This window comes from Limulus polyphemus, unplaced genomic scaffold (assembly GCF_000517525.1).
Source record: "Limulus polyphemus unplaced genomic scaffold, Limulus_polyphemus-2.1.2 Scaffold1339, whole genome shotgun sequence".
Taxonomy (NCBI): domain Eukaryota; kingdom Metazoa; phylum Arthropoda; class Merostomata; order Xiphosura; family Limulidae; genus Limulus; species Limulus polyphemus.
Window position 1 is genome coordinate 209,450 of NW_013666949.1, and position 13,832 is coordinate 223,281.

Below are 13,832 nucleotides of genomic sequence, written 5' to 3' on the forward strand. Positions count from 1 at the left end.
CATCTATTTTGCAAATACCTCCTGTCGCCTCAGCAGAAAACAGCACCCTGAAACCATCACACTACCTCTCTCATGCTTCATGGTAGGTGCTTTCACCTTTCTTCCGCTGGACGTAGAAACTACGCTTTGAACCAAATATTTCAAACTTGGACTCATTCGTCCATAACACCCTTTTCTAATCATCAATAGTCCAGTTTTTGTACTTGTTAACAAATTTCAGTCTCTTGACAATACTTGGAGATCGAAGTAAAGTTTTTTTAACTGTTACACGACCAAGTATTCCATTCTCGTTGAGTATTCTTGATACTGTAGATTTGGACACTTTTTTGTCATTTGGTACATGGTCGTTTATCTCATGCTTGAGATCAGTGGCAGTCTTTCTTCTGTCCCGAAGGCTGCGTAAACAAAGGTACTTAGCATCAGTATCATTGAGTCTAGGTGTTCTGCCTCTTCCTTTCCTATTTTCAAACTTACCTGTCATGGTCTCACGATCTAGGGTGTACTTGACAGTGTTTGGGGAGCATTTCAAGTCTGCAGTAATTTGTCGGAGAGTCCAATCAGCATCACGTAAAGCTTTTACGCGAACTCTCTTCTCTACTGACAATTCTCTACTCTTTTTGGGCCGTGGCATGACAATAATACGTAATATATAGTGATAAACACTGTTTTTATCAAGTTTTATTTGTGGAGTGCTATTGAATTGATTTCTTCTAGCATATACCGGTACCATATGCTAGCTCCTTGCTATATAGTTAAGATACTACATGGGGTACCATGACAGTTAGTTCAGACCCTAAATTTGATCAGCATATTCATTCAAGCAGAGCACTTATAACATGCCCTTGGTACAAGTATATGGGAATTCTAAAGAATAATAAGTATTCTCACCCTGACTCATTCAATTGTCAACAGCGATCAGTGAAGCATCACCATAGTATTGAAATGTTTATTCTGAAATGGCATGGAAGAATTAGTCCCATAAAATGGAAAGAATGACAAAATATTCTCTTGTCCTAACAATTTTGCACAGTGCTGTACTTGTACGTTAAAAAAAATTGATGGAACACTCACAATCATGGCTTTGCCTGCATAGAGTTTTTATATAAACATTTTTGAAGTTTTATGGGTTTATATAAAAATTGAGAAGATATCGCTTGTGTGTTCCAACAGTTATTTTCATTACTGTAGTCATGTACATCTGTAAGTGTATGCATGTAAAACATTCTAAAAATTGCAAAACATAGAATGTTTAAACTAAAGAAATGTCCCTGTTAAAATAAGTTTGTTTGTTTGTAATTAATTCAAAGCTACACAATGGGCTATCTGTTTAGAGCTTTTTGTTTTGACAAATGGTTTGCTGTTGTCATCTTATCAGTGTAATGAAAGATAAATATTTATAGACCCATGATGTCTTCTGCGTGACTCAGAAGGCTAAGCATCAAAGGTTAATCAGAATATAAAGTTAGACGACTACATATATTTTTTTATATTTTTTTGCATGAAGAATTAAGGAATAGATGATTTTCTTATTATCTAAAAGCGAACAGCAAACAGGCTAGCTTATTTTTTAATCTAACACAAGAGACCATGAGAACAGCGGTGTCACCTGGTGACAATGGAAAATTTACTTAACGCGTAAGCCAATGACAATATGAGAAGGGCAAATGAATGACTTTACTTTTCCAAGATGATTGTCCACTCAGTCTTAATACCGAATGGTCTTTTAATTAAGGAAAGGTCTATTTCCAATCGCAACGAAAGTTACTGTTTCATTGAAACTTAAACGTTGAGAAACTTAAACCCTGTTTTATGAATGAAACTGGTTTAGTGTATGATACTCACTTAACGTGAAACATCACCTCTCACAACTGTTACTAAAAGCGTCATTTGCACTTTGCCAACGTTGTCCATGTAAAAACCGTGTTTTTGCTATTATTGATGCTCAGAATTGAAAGGAATGTGTCAAGGGTGTTACGACCAGGATTCGACGTTACAGGTCTGACTGTAAATTAGAACCGAGCTGTGCTATGAGGCCTCCTAATGACAAAGACGAAATGGGATGTTTTCATTTCCGTCCATAATTACGTTGTTTTTATAGTAGTGTCCAAAGATGTGTTGGCTTTTCATACGACTTTAGAATGCTACTCTGATCGACTCTCGCGGGGTTGGCTTACGTCACTTCCTTTAACTGATACTAAAGTGTGCCTGAATCAGTCTGTGCAAAGCCCCTGAATGTAAGTTTGGGCAGAGAAGAAAAGCTATAAAAACTTAATGCACCACCTTCACTCTCACTGTAATAAACCGAGAGTTCAGTAGGTTCTTAAGTAAGTTGCGATCAATCAAAAGATTCTATAACATATCAACTTTCAGGAAATATATAAAAAAGGGTTAGTACTAATGTAAATCAGCAACTGAACTTAATAGATAAGGCCAAAAAATTCAAAAGCCTATACACCAAAAATAATGTATCTTATACAGGTTTATATCTTATTGATATGAACAAAAGATACCTAAACAGTTCATCACGGCCTCTCATTTTTGCAACAAGAATTGACCTTAACACAAAACAATGATTTAACTTAAAACTGTCCCAAACAATAAAAAAGATATTTAGAAAAAATTTGTCCTCAGTTCTAGCATTTAATCAACTCAATATCAGTTATTGGGACAAGCATTGTCTACCTGGTATATGTAGAACTAATATTAAAGTAGTCCATCTACTCCGAACTCTCTTCATCAATCCTTAATGATGTTAGATTTTATAATATCTTCGTTCGTGGCTAACCTTTATCTTCTTGTTAATGGCACCAGGTAGTATGCCCATCTTCATTGCAATACCTTTTTGTGTTAGCGGGCTCTTTCCTTTAACCCTAACCTTTTATTCGCTGATGAGGGCCTTGAGCCAATGGTGTTAGGATGTGGTTTCAGAGATCCTTTCTATCCTGAACATTCTGTTGTTCGAGTGTTTCAACTTCCAATACAATTACTGAATGGTCTTTTGTCTTCCAAATGTTGTCTTTTCCTTGGAAATGCTAGTACCATAATAGCCTACAACAAATCTTTCGATGTTGACGTAAGCTGTTGAATAGTCTAGAATTGGTCTTGAACCGAATATATTAGTGCTAACATGTTGACTGTGGCATTTCATTTCGAATCTGCTGTGACTCGCTGCTATATTAGTATATGCATATCGTTTATATATATATATATATCGTATAACTCTTTATATTTAACTGTGCCATTACAAGCAATGGTATTATAGAAATACAATATATTTATTTTAGCCAATAGAGATGTATACATTGTGCTGATTTTCTACATTTGAAAAACTTGTTGCACACGTTCAATTTGAGGCATTTGGATGCAGTCGACATTAGCTTGTGTAATATTGGCAGTTGTCTTATACATATATTTAAGATTGTTTACTGTGAAAACAAAACAGGTTTAGCAAACTATTCAGAGACTGAATCAATGACAGATAATTGTAACTCAATTTGTCACGGTAAATTACAAAATAGTCAAGTTTTATTTGTATAGAACACTGTATTCAGTTTTTTGCTAATCTGTTAAATCTTTATTTCGTGAAGAAGAAAAAACACTGTAGGCGTAGTATACAAACTTTTAACCTATTTTGATGAAATAAATCCTTTTTTTACCCAAAAAGGTATCCATTACACATTATTAAAAACTACAGTCTTGTTTGACTGTTACGTTAAAATTAAATGTTACCATGTTATAAACTACTTTGTATTGATGTAAACAAACTGAAATTAGAATGATTTTTTTTATCATGTTCTGTAAATTATCACCATGGTTAAATGTTGTAAGATTTACCATCACCAACATGCAAAAATTGTTTTTAATTTAGACAACAATTTGTTTTTAATTTCGTTGCTGTGAATGACGTGTTAAACATCAAAGTAATACGCTAGCCAATTACATAATAATACCTTTTTTTGTGAAATAGATTTTATTTGAAGCGTCCTACAAACTTAATTTTTCTTATATATACGCATTATTTTGACTTCCTTTAGTGATCCTCGCGACTAAGAGTCAAACTGATTTTCCAGACTTAGTTTAAGATTTTTTCCCAAACTCTTCAACTTGCCTATAATTCATCAGTATGATCAAAAGGGTCTGTGATAATGCATAACATTCACTTTCTCTACTGATATCTTGAGGAGTCTATACAACACCTATTAGTATAAGGAAATAATTCGATCCAATATTAAGTTAGGGGACAACAACAAACATTTTTATAAGACCAATTGGCTACGCCTGCTTATATCTCATTTTTATAGGTGGATTACGAAAGAAAGACTTTTACGGCCAAATATATCGTTAACAGCGAGGTTAACCAACTGATGAAATAATGCATTGTAATCTTTATAAGTAAGAACGTAAGAAAAATATATCTCATTTTATATACTTATTATCAGATGTTTTTTTTTTAGTTTCGCTCTAAGTAGGTAGTTTGGTCTGATTGCAAGAAAATATTCATTTCTATTGGAAGGGGCAGTTTTCAGTGTTCATGGAAATTACTCGTGCATGTACATAGTTCCAAGTATTAGCAGCATATGGACTCTTTTGATTTTTCTTCCGATTGCTGAGAAATGAACTAAAGGTTATTATACAATAAGTCATTGAACTTATGATCAATACTTTGGCTGTGGATATTACATGTACGTTATTTCATTGTAGGAAATGAAAAGTGAAGGTTGTTTTTATGTAACTCATTTTTGGAATTACCAAACATGAAATTTTCAAACTTGCTCTGTCATCTGAATTCATTAAAAGATTCTGATGCTGAATAAGACATTATTAGCGTTGAGTTGTATTGTAATCGGCATAAGATTATGTTAAAGAAATTCTCGGTTCTTTCATAATTTTGATACTTTATTCTTCAGACCTGCAGCACGTAGTTTTAAGTTAATGCTGGAACCGAAAATATTCCTGTGTTAAGTGTACAAATCCTGATTGGTTCTTCAATACAGATAGCCCATTGTTTAGCTTTGTACAAAATAAAATAACAACAAAGTTTTCAAACTAGTTTGTAAGAACATATAAAACATTTATAACTGTTGAGCACTAAATTTACATAGAATTCTCACGCATATTATTTGATATGTCGTATACTGTCACTAAGTGGCTCCCCCTCATGGTTGCTCAGAGGTAAGTCTGAGAGCTCACAACACAAAAAGCTGGGTTTCGATATTCGCGGTGGGCATAGTACAGACAGCCCATAGAGTGACTTTGTGCTTAATAACAAACAATTAGGGTGGCAAATTTAAACACTTGTAAGAGTTGAAAATACTTGTAAGAACAAATGAAATAAATTATCTTAAGATTCTGATTTTAAATGTAATGTTTTTTTTTAAATGTTCACATCCCTGCCAACTAAGAGTTATGGTTTAAGGTTGAACTTGGTCGGGGATAGATAATTGTTAACTTACAAAAAACTCACCACCTTCAGTATCATACACAAATATAAGAAGGCACATGCAATTTTACAAAATATCGATTTGAGATCTATCAGATAGTCTATAGGGGTTGTCTCAAAATATTCATTATAAATGCTGATCGAAATAATAGTATCATAATATACCGTAACAATTATATTTTCTTCCATTATTAACAGTCAATCCCCTCTTCCTATTCTCATACGTTGAGCCAAACCTTTGGCCCCTTTCATTACTACAATACTTGTTTAGAACAATATCCATAATTTGAGGTTTGATTATAACACGCATATTTTGCATAATGTTATAAGCTTTGAGAAAGCCCCCGTGTAGATAAAACCCAACTGTCACTATGTACACAATTTTGTATTTGTTTTTTGGAATTTGACGTAAAGCTACACGAGGGCTACTTGCACTAGCCGTTCCTAATTTTGAAATGATAGACTAAAGAGGGGCAGCTAGTCAACATCACCCACCGCCAACTTCTGGGCTACTCTTTTACCAACGAATAGTGGGATTTATCGTCTGAAAGAGCGAGCATGTTCGGAGACGAGATTGGACCTCGTGACCCTCGTATTGCGAGTCGAATGCCCTAACCACCAGGTCATGCTACAAAATTATTAATTCTACGCCATTTCAATTGCTTTTTTATGTGTTTCGACTACTGAGAGACAATAATTCCCTAATTTCTTTACTAAAAACAAATATATAACTTTGTTATTTCGTATACTTCCTATAAAATTCAGCAGACATGGAGACTGAAGACGCCGGCACTCACGAACATATGCTTGGGACGTTCACTTTCACAAACAAAAGAGGCAACTCAAGAAATGGTCAGTGTCTGTTTAGTTTGTGTGTTTAAAAATTTTGATAAATTGATTTGTTTTTTAATAATACTATTTGGAAATCTTGATAACTTGAATTTGAAATATTACAACTGAGGAACTTTAATAACTTGATGTTGGGATGTTTCTAATTAGAATTCTTTAGAAAAATTACTTGGGGATTAATATTGACCTGAATAGTTGTTAACGTGAGTTTGATATTCTATGTTTGAGAATGATATAACCCAGATGTGTGGTATTTGATCTTGAGATTTTGGAAACTTAAATATTTTGATATTTCATGTTTTTGCTGTAAATTTGTACTGATCTGGTTTTCTTATCGTTTCGTTGCTTAATATCCCTTAATTGAATCCTTAACAATCTTTTTATTCAGAATTGTCTATACGTTAACCTTTTTCGAAGAGCAGTACTCTTAGTTCCCAGTATGAACAATGTAGTATTGATACTTGTTGGATTTACAGTAAAACATTGTTTACTTTTGTATTTCTTAACGTAATCAAAAACCATCTAACTTGCAGTTTTTATACTTCTATGTCATTCATTGCCTCTTCCCAAATACTTAATACACGTTTTCACATTTAATAAGACTTAAATAACAAAACCAATACGTCTTCTCCATTAACCCTAGTTCTTTAACTGTTCAGAAGTAACATCTGTAACAAGCTGTCTTGTTTGCCATACACATAAATCTATTCTAGAAACTTAAATAGCATGCATTTTTTTAAATTCTTATTAGTTATTAATTACAAGGTTTCTTTATTATAACTAAATATTTCGAGGTTTGAAACCTCTATTATAATTAGATTTAAAAAAATCCTAATATCTGTCTTTAGTTTCCATGTGTGTGCTCATCTAAACTTTAAGCCTTCTTAATATCTTTCAGTAAACAACCAAGCTTCTTTAGATAGCACTAAATGTTTGCACCAGACAAAAAGATATACTTTTTAGTTTAATGGATTACACCAAGAAATACATTCATAAAGGAAAGATACAAAATATAACTTTAGCTATTTTTAAACCAAATGAATCACAGCTCATCAGTAGGTAAACAATCAACCCTGAAAATGGAACCGACCATCTCCATGACCTCATATGCAAATAATCAACGTATAAATACAGGTATATTTCGTTAAAAACCACAAAATACAAAAAGTTATGCCATGAACAGAAGAATCCCGGGGAAAAACACACTTTTCACGAATTCACATAGTTAGACAATGGAAAAATCGTAAAGCCACTTATAATACCGTTGTTTACAATGAACAGGTTACCATTAAAGATCTATTCATATAGAAAAAAAGCTGCTGCACGATCAGGATGATCAAATCCATCAGAACAGATTCTTCGTCCTGTGAAGAGAATTGTGGAGAATGGCCCATGTAAAACAGCTACTTAAATTGCAGAGCAGATCCAAGTATGTCTAATCACCTTCAGAAGTTATCGTCATAGCATTATCTACAGTGGCAGATAGCTAGATAGAAACCACTTCTCACTCCAGGCAATATCGCACGTCGATAACAGTGGGCATCATACTCTCCTGCCTTTTGGGATACCATAACTTTTCCTAGGAAGTCCAGATTAGCACAACTCTCAAACATTGGACATATCAAGATTTCCCAAATATCCTCTCAACAACTTTCGTCATCATCTGCAAGAAAAGACAAAATATGGCGGTATTTCTATTATAGTAGGGTGTCCTTTGGCTACCTAGACAGTTACAGCTCGATACATCACAATTCTCGAGCAAAGCCGTTTACCTGTCTGTGCCAGTGACCAATTTAACATACAAGGCAACTACAAAACGTTATCCCGTGGCCAAGTCAATAGTCTGGTATTAACTCTATCGAACACGTATGGTTCATCCTTAATAGACTAACCTATAGGATCACTTTCAACCAATTTTTTCGCCAAAAGTGAAGTGCAATCCTAAAAGTCCACACATTTTAGATTTTGCAAAAACGACTTATAATCATATTTATGTTGCTTTGTGGGACAATTTTTAATAAAACTTTCTCATCCAAAAGTTTCATTTCGAAAATATATTAATAAGCAAATGCGATTTTTGACATTCCAACGCTCATATCCAATTGCTTAGTAAGTCTTTTTTTGTTTACATTGTAGTACCATTCAAAATAACACTAAGAAAATGTATTATTTGTTTTTTGTAACAGCTGTTTTTTTTTTTTCACATTCGCAGATTGTTTATCTGGAGGTCAGATCTATTCTCAGGGCGCCACGTGGCACCCTGTGATTGGCCCGCTTGGACGAATGGACTGCGTTGTATGCAAATGTCAGGTTGGAGTGACATTCAGTAACTGTTAAAGAACAGAAAGTGAATATTGTAATAATTTAAAACATTATATTTTAATGTTATTTTATCAGCAACTTTTGTATTAACACACCTTTTGATGAAAAAATTTAAGCTCAGACCTAGATTTAGTAATCCATGACAAACTGTCATAAAATCTTCTTCCACGTCCTCAGATTTAAAATAAATAAATTGTTTTAGTCTTTAATGAAAATATATACAAAATATTTTCTGTCACAGACAACTAAGCTTTCATAAAATTATTAACTATTTCACTAAGGTGTAAAGTGTTTAAATAAATTAAGTTAGAAATGTCTCTTTTCATGATTATTTATATTTAATTTCTTAAAAATTGACTGAATAATAAATATTTTAATAAATTTGTATGTATAAAGGTAAGAAAAGTAACTTCTGTGTTAGAAGTGCTCTTCCACAGTGAAGTCGCACTGGCAAGATTTGATGAATGAGTAACTGAGGGAACTTTAAAAAATACATGAAGTTTATTACAAATTATATGTTTTTACATCGCAAAAAACAACAAAAACTGAAAACCAGTAAAGATCATACTTATTAATTTTATTATCATACGTCGATAGTTGAACGCGTGTATTAAAACACTTATATATAAATGTGTAACTCGAATATACTTGAAAAGCATTGTTAATGGACTGCATCTGCCTTGGACGTTTTGGCCAACGTTTCGAGCTGCTAGCGCAAGTCTTCATTAGCTCTGAGCTAGCAAGCAGTTAGAAATGTTGTCCAAAATGTCCTAGACAGATGCAGTCCATTAACAGCGCCTTTCAAGTCTAGTCTTCTCTGTTTCAACCATCTATCAAGCAAGAACTGGAATGAAATATATTTTTCAACTTCTTGCTGGATTACACAAATCTCTGTAAAATAATATTTTATGAAAGTTCTGTTAAAATTAGATACTGACTGTCGTATATTAAATCCATGTTTGTTATACGTTTCTGAAAGCTCTTCTGATTTTTTTACTCTAATTACTTCTAATCTATTCTCCTAAAGCTAGGTAAAGTGGTATGTAGTCGACTGAGCTGTAAAGAAACCAAAACCTCTTTATGTGCTAAAGTAACTCATGTCCTAGGACACTGTTGTCCTATTTGTGTTAGTGAAGGTGAGTGTGTGTGTGTGTGATATTTTGCTTTAGAACTCTTCTGACGAGAGATATTTATTTATAAACATACGTAAAAACATTTGTTCTCAATATACTTTTGAAATTCTATGACCCTGTGGGATTGTAGCAATATTAAATTGATTGCTAACGCTGTGTAAGTCTTTCGGTTTGAACATTTATATTACAATTTAACATTCAAAATGTATCTTAAAATACAACCTAATTTCTCAAAAACTGTATTAAATATATTATATTTTTACTCAATTTCATCGCTGGTCTCACAATTATAATTTTGGAAAGTTTTAAATTTTAAAACAAAACAAACCTTAAACCAAATCATCAACACAAAACAATAAATATTTCGTTATGAAACGGCTGTCGTTACTAAAGTTGTTAATATCTTGATTGACTGACAGTTCAAAAAATTATTGTCGGATGCTTCAAAACGTGATTTGTTGTGTCTCACTGCCTTTTCTGTGTATTATACAAAGAAACTGAGATCCCAAAAGAAACACCCAGTTTTAAAGAAGTACAGAAGCAAAATCCTCTTGTCAATAAGACGTCAGAGAAGAATTGCATTCCAAGACAAATGGATACCCTCGTCTTTAGAAGCCAAGGTATCAACCAACTCAGTGGCTACTACCAATATGCATTTCGGACAGTGAATAACCATAGGTTTATCCGGTTATTGTTCTGGATGGTTAAAGCTGGTGAGTTGTAATCCTTTCAAAGAATATTAGTAATTTAATCTTTGTCCACACCATCCTGGACCATGGAAAGTAATTTGAAAAAGAAAGAAAGAACCTTTGGAACCTATTTCTGTTAAACTTCTTATTTGACAATTCTGTTTCCCAATTCACTAATAGGAAATAAGTTTCACATGTTTCTATGTCCGACGTTGCTACTTCGGAAAATATTATTCACATTTGGCCTTATACGGGGTGGTTGTAAAGAACATTTTGTAGTTCAGCGCTTCGTATTTTCACAAACGATATGCCATAGAAAGGTAAAATTACATAGGGGATTAAGGATATAATGCTGACACAAATACAACAGTTGTCACAAGTTGCCACCAGGGACACCATTGTGGTTTCTTTCGCATATTTCCCATGATTATAAATGTGCTTATCGATCGCAATGAAATTCATTCAACCAACATGAACCTGAAAAATGTGTAGAAATATAGAGGTGAAACAGTGTAATGTTATTACACTGGAAATACTGTAGAGTACGTAATACCCACAGAAAGCCTTGTTTCAGTGTTACTGTGCGCCCTAGTTCATAACGAAATCAGGAGGTAGGTTGCAAATATGATAAGCCACGTAGAAGCAGACCATCAACATCTACTGAAACAATCGCTGAGGTCAGACCTGTCATAACAGAACAAGCCAACACAAGTATGTAGGGGTGCAGCAATGCACGTTATCTTTTCTAGTGTCTGGTTTTGCCAATTTAACTGTCCGTATGGCTCTCCGATCATCTTTGCAAATGTTTACTTTCAAGCTGCATCATTTTCGATCACAGAAAGAGATGGGTTTAATCCAACGTATTGGCTTTGTGTTGGATTTCTTGGAATTACTGGAAGTCGATTACTAATGACCTGCCAAAATCTTATGTACTGATGAATCATACTTCATCCTTTCTGAATATGCGCAACTGCATCATCTGGTCGGAACCTAATCCACGTGTAACATTTCCTCCACACCTCCATGATGGCGTGATTTCACAGTTGACTTTTATATTGAACCATGCTTTTGGAAGACCCACCAGAGCATGGACTGAAAACCTACACAGTGATTGCTGCATTATACCACACAATGCTCACAACCACTGTGATCCCCATGCTGCAGCAATCATGAAATGTGATTCTACTGTTTACACGCAGAATGATGCTCCTCTATATATTGTTATCAGGTGAAGCCGTCTTGCGGGAGCACTTTCAGAATAGAATCACTTCGCCTCACTTTCCTCGAGAATCCACCCTTTTCAACGGAACTAACAGCAGCCGATATCTGGTTGTAGCGATACATGAAGTTACGTGCTTGTCGTGGGAAGCCTCTCACAATTCCAGACTTCAATTGTCAGGGAAGTGACTAGTATTCCAGATGAGATATATGCGTTATTGCTGTAATGTCTCTCGTCACACGGATACAATGCATTCTGGACGCTGGAGGAGCACATTTTGATCAGTTGCTGTAATTAATAGTAGCTTCCCTGGTAAGTAAATATGACAATTATGGCATTTGCATCCGCATGATATCCTTAACATCTCTGTGCAATTTAACTTTACTATACCATACCGTTTGTGAGATATGATGTACCGAGCTGTGAAACTTCCTTTATATTCACCTTGTACGATTCAATAATATCAATAGGCTGAAGTGTAAAATTTTCATTTTTGTCATTTGTTCTTGATTGTATTTTTTCCAACAAAAAATTTACAGTAATAATGTTCAACAATCAAAAGGATGTTTTCAGTTTGGTACTGTGTGATAGACTTGATTTGATATACTAGTAGAGAATCTGAAACAATGGGTCGGCATGAAGAGAAAGAACTGTATGGGCAGAATAGTATTTTAATTTAATTATTTTCATTTGAAATTTGAGTTATTTGTCTCAATCTGCAGAAACATTTGTATACGAATTAAAAAAAAAACAACTTTAACGACTCCTTCCAAAGTTTCTCACTATTTTTTAAAGTAAGACTTCTTCATTTTTTGCACCAATCGGACGTGTGGAGGAACGAATCGCTTAGCACTAAATTCTGTGCTCATTGATATGTATATACACTTTAATTTCGAATACAGTAATTTCATAACTAGCAAATAAAGAGAAATAAATATGAGTATAGTTAAGGTTGCTAGTTGTTATAATAATTTATTTTATTCTCTCCTACAAAGTGGGAAAAACATAAGAACTCTCATGCTTGTAATATAAATAAAGATATTTAGTTTTTCATATAATCTTTTAAAGGCAAAAATCCCTAAGACAGTTTCATATTTGACTTATTCTAGAGAAAATGACGGATTTTTCTGAGCAGCACCTTTCAAAGAGCGAATTTGGTGTTTTGAAAACTAAGTTTACATTTACACTTCTGGGAGCCACCAAAACAAGTGAGTATAGGTACAATGTTTTGAAAAACGAACCATTATTGCTAAAGTGTTATTTCAGAGAGACAAAATGGTTCTAATGACATAGATGGTCAGGGCGAGGCCTAGTGGTTAGAGTGCCAACCTGTGGATCGATAGGTCTAAGGTTTGAGCTGTGATATGCCTCTGAACATGCTTTGCACTCTCAGCTGTGTGGAAGGTCTTATAACTGCGACAGTCAATCCTTCTATTAGATTAAAAGTATTCGAGGTAGCGCGTGCTGCTGATTGGTTTTTACACCCTATAGCCAGCGGTTTTAAATTAGGAATAGCTACGCCTGAAATTTAGGGGTTCTCTGTTACCTGGCCATTTAGTCCATATATTGTACAAGGTGCCGTTTGATATATGTTGTTCAGCAGTTGTGATCGAGACCGGGTGTGGTAAAATGGTTAGCGTGCTGAACTGTAAAACCGGTAGTCCACGGTTCGCATTCCTGTTGCAGCAAGATCGTGTTACACACTTTGGGCCGTGGAGTGACTGTCAAATACTATTAATTGATTCTAGTAGTCCATGAGTCGGCGACGTGTGTTTGTCGACTAGCTGCCTTTCTTCTAAACTATCGTATTAAGATAAGTTATCGCAAATAGTTCTTGTGTAACTTTGGGCAAATATCCAAAAAACAACATTTATGAGCCAGATATTGTAGTCAAGAGAATTAAAACAATCTAACAACCTAGAAATCTAAGTTCGTAAACCTACCGCTGACTCACAAGGAAATTAATCGTTATAAAAATAAATATTGAAATTGGGGGATTAAAGCTCGTTATACCGTATTTTTCGGTGTATAAGACGCACTTTTTTACCTCAATATTTGATGTTAAAATCTGCTTGCGTCCTATACACCGAAGATATGAATAATATATATATGTATATATACGATATACACAAGCCATGTATAAATATGTTTAAATAGGCATGCATAGTTTAGTTCAATTG

The 13,832-nt window shown here is 34.1% G+C and overlaps 1 protein-coding gene across 3 annotated transcripts in view; it reads left to right on the forward strand.

Annotated features, from left to right (window-relative positions):
* LOC111086701 (chordin-like protein 1) overlaps nt 1–13,832 on the forward strand; it is a 34,094-nt gene that overhangs the window by 18,343 nt on the left and 1,919 nt on the right. For 2 of the 3 annotated variants that reach the window (XM_022390589.1, XM_022390590.1), the window contains 5 exons: nt 6,206–6,292; nt 8,502–8,599; nt 9,639–9,747; nt 10,239–10,457; nt 12,762–12,860. In XM_022390589.1, coding sequence (XP_022246297.1) covers nt 6,206–6,292; nt 8,502–8,599; nt 9,639–9,747; nt 10,239–10,457; nt 12,762–12,860 — 612 coding nt within the window. The remainder of the gene's footprint in view (nt 1–6,205; nt 6,293–8,501; nt 8,600–9,638; nt 9,748–10,238; nt 10,458–12,761; nt 12,861–13,832) is intronic. The other variant, XM_022390591.1, reaches the window with a different exon arrangement.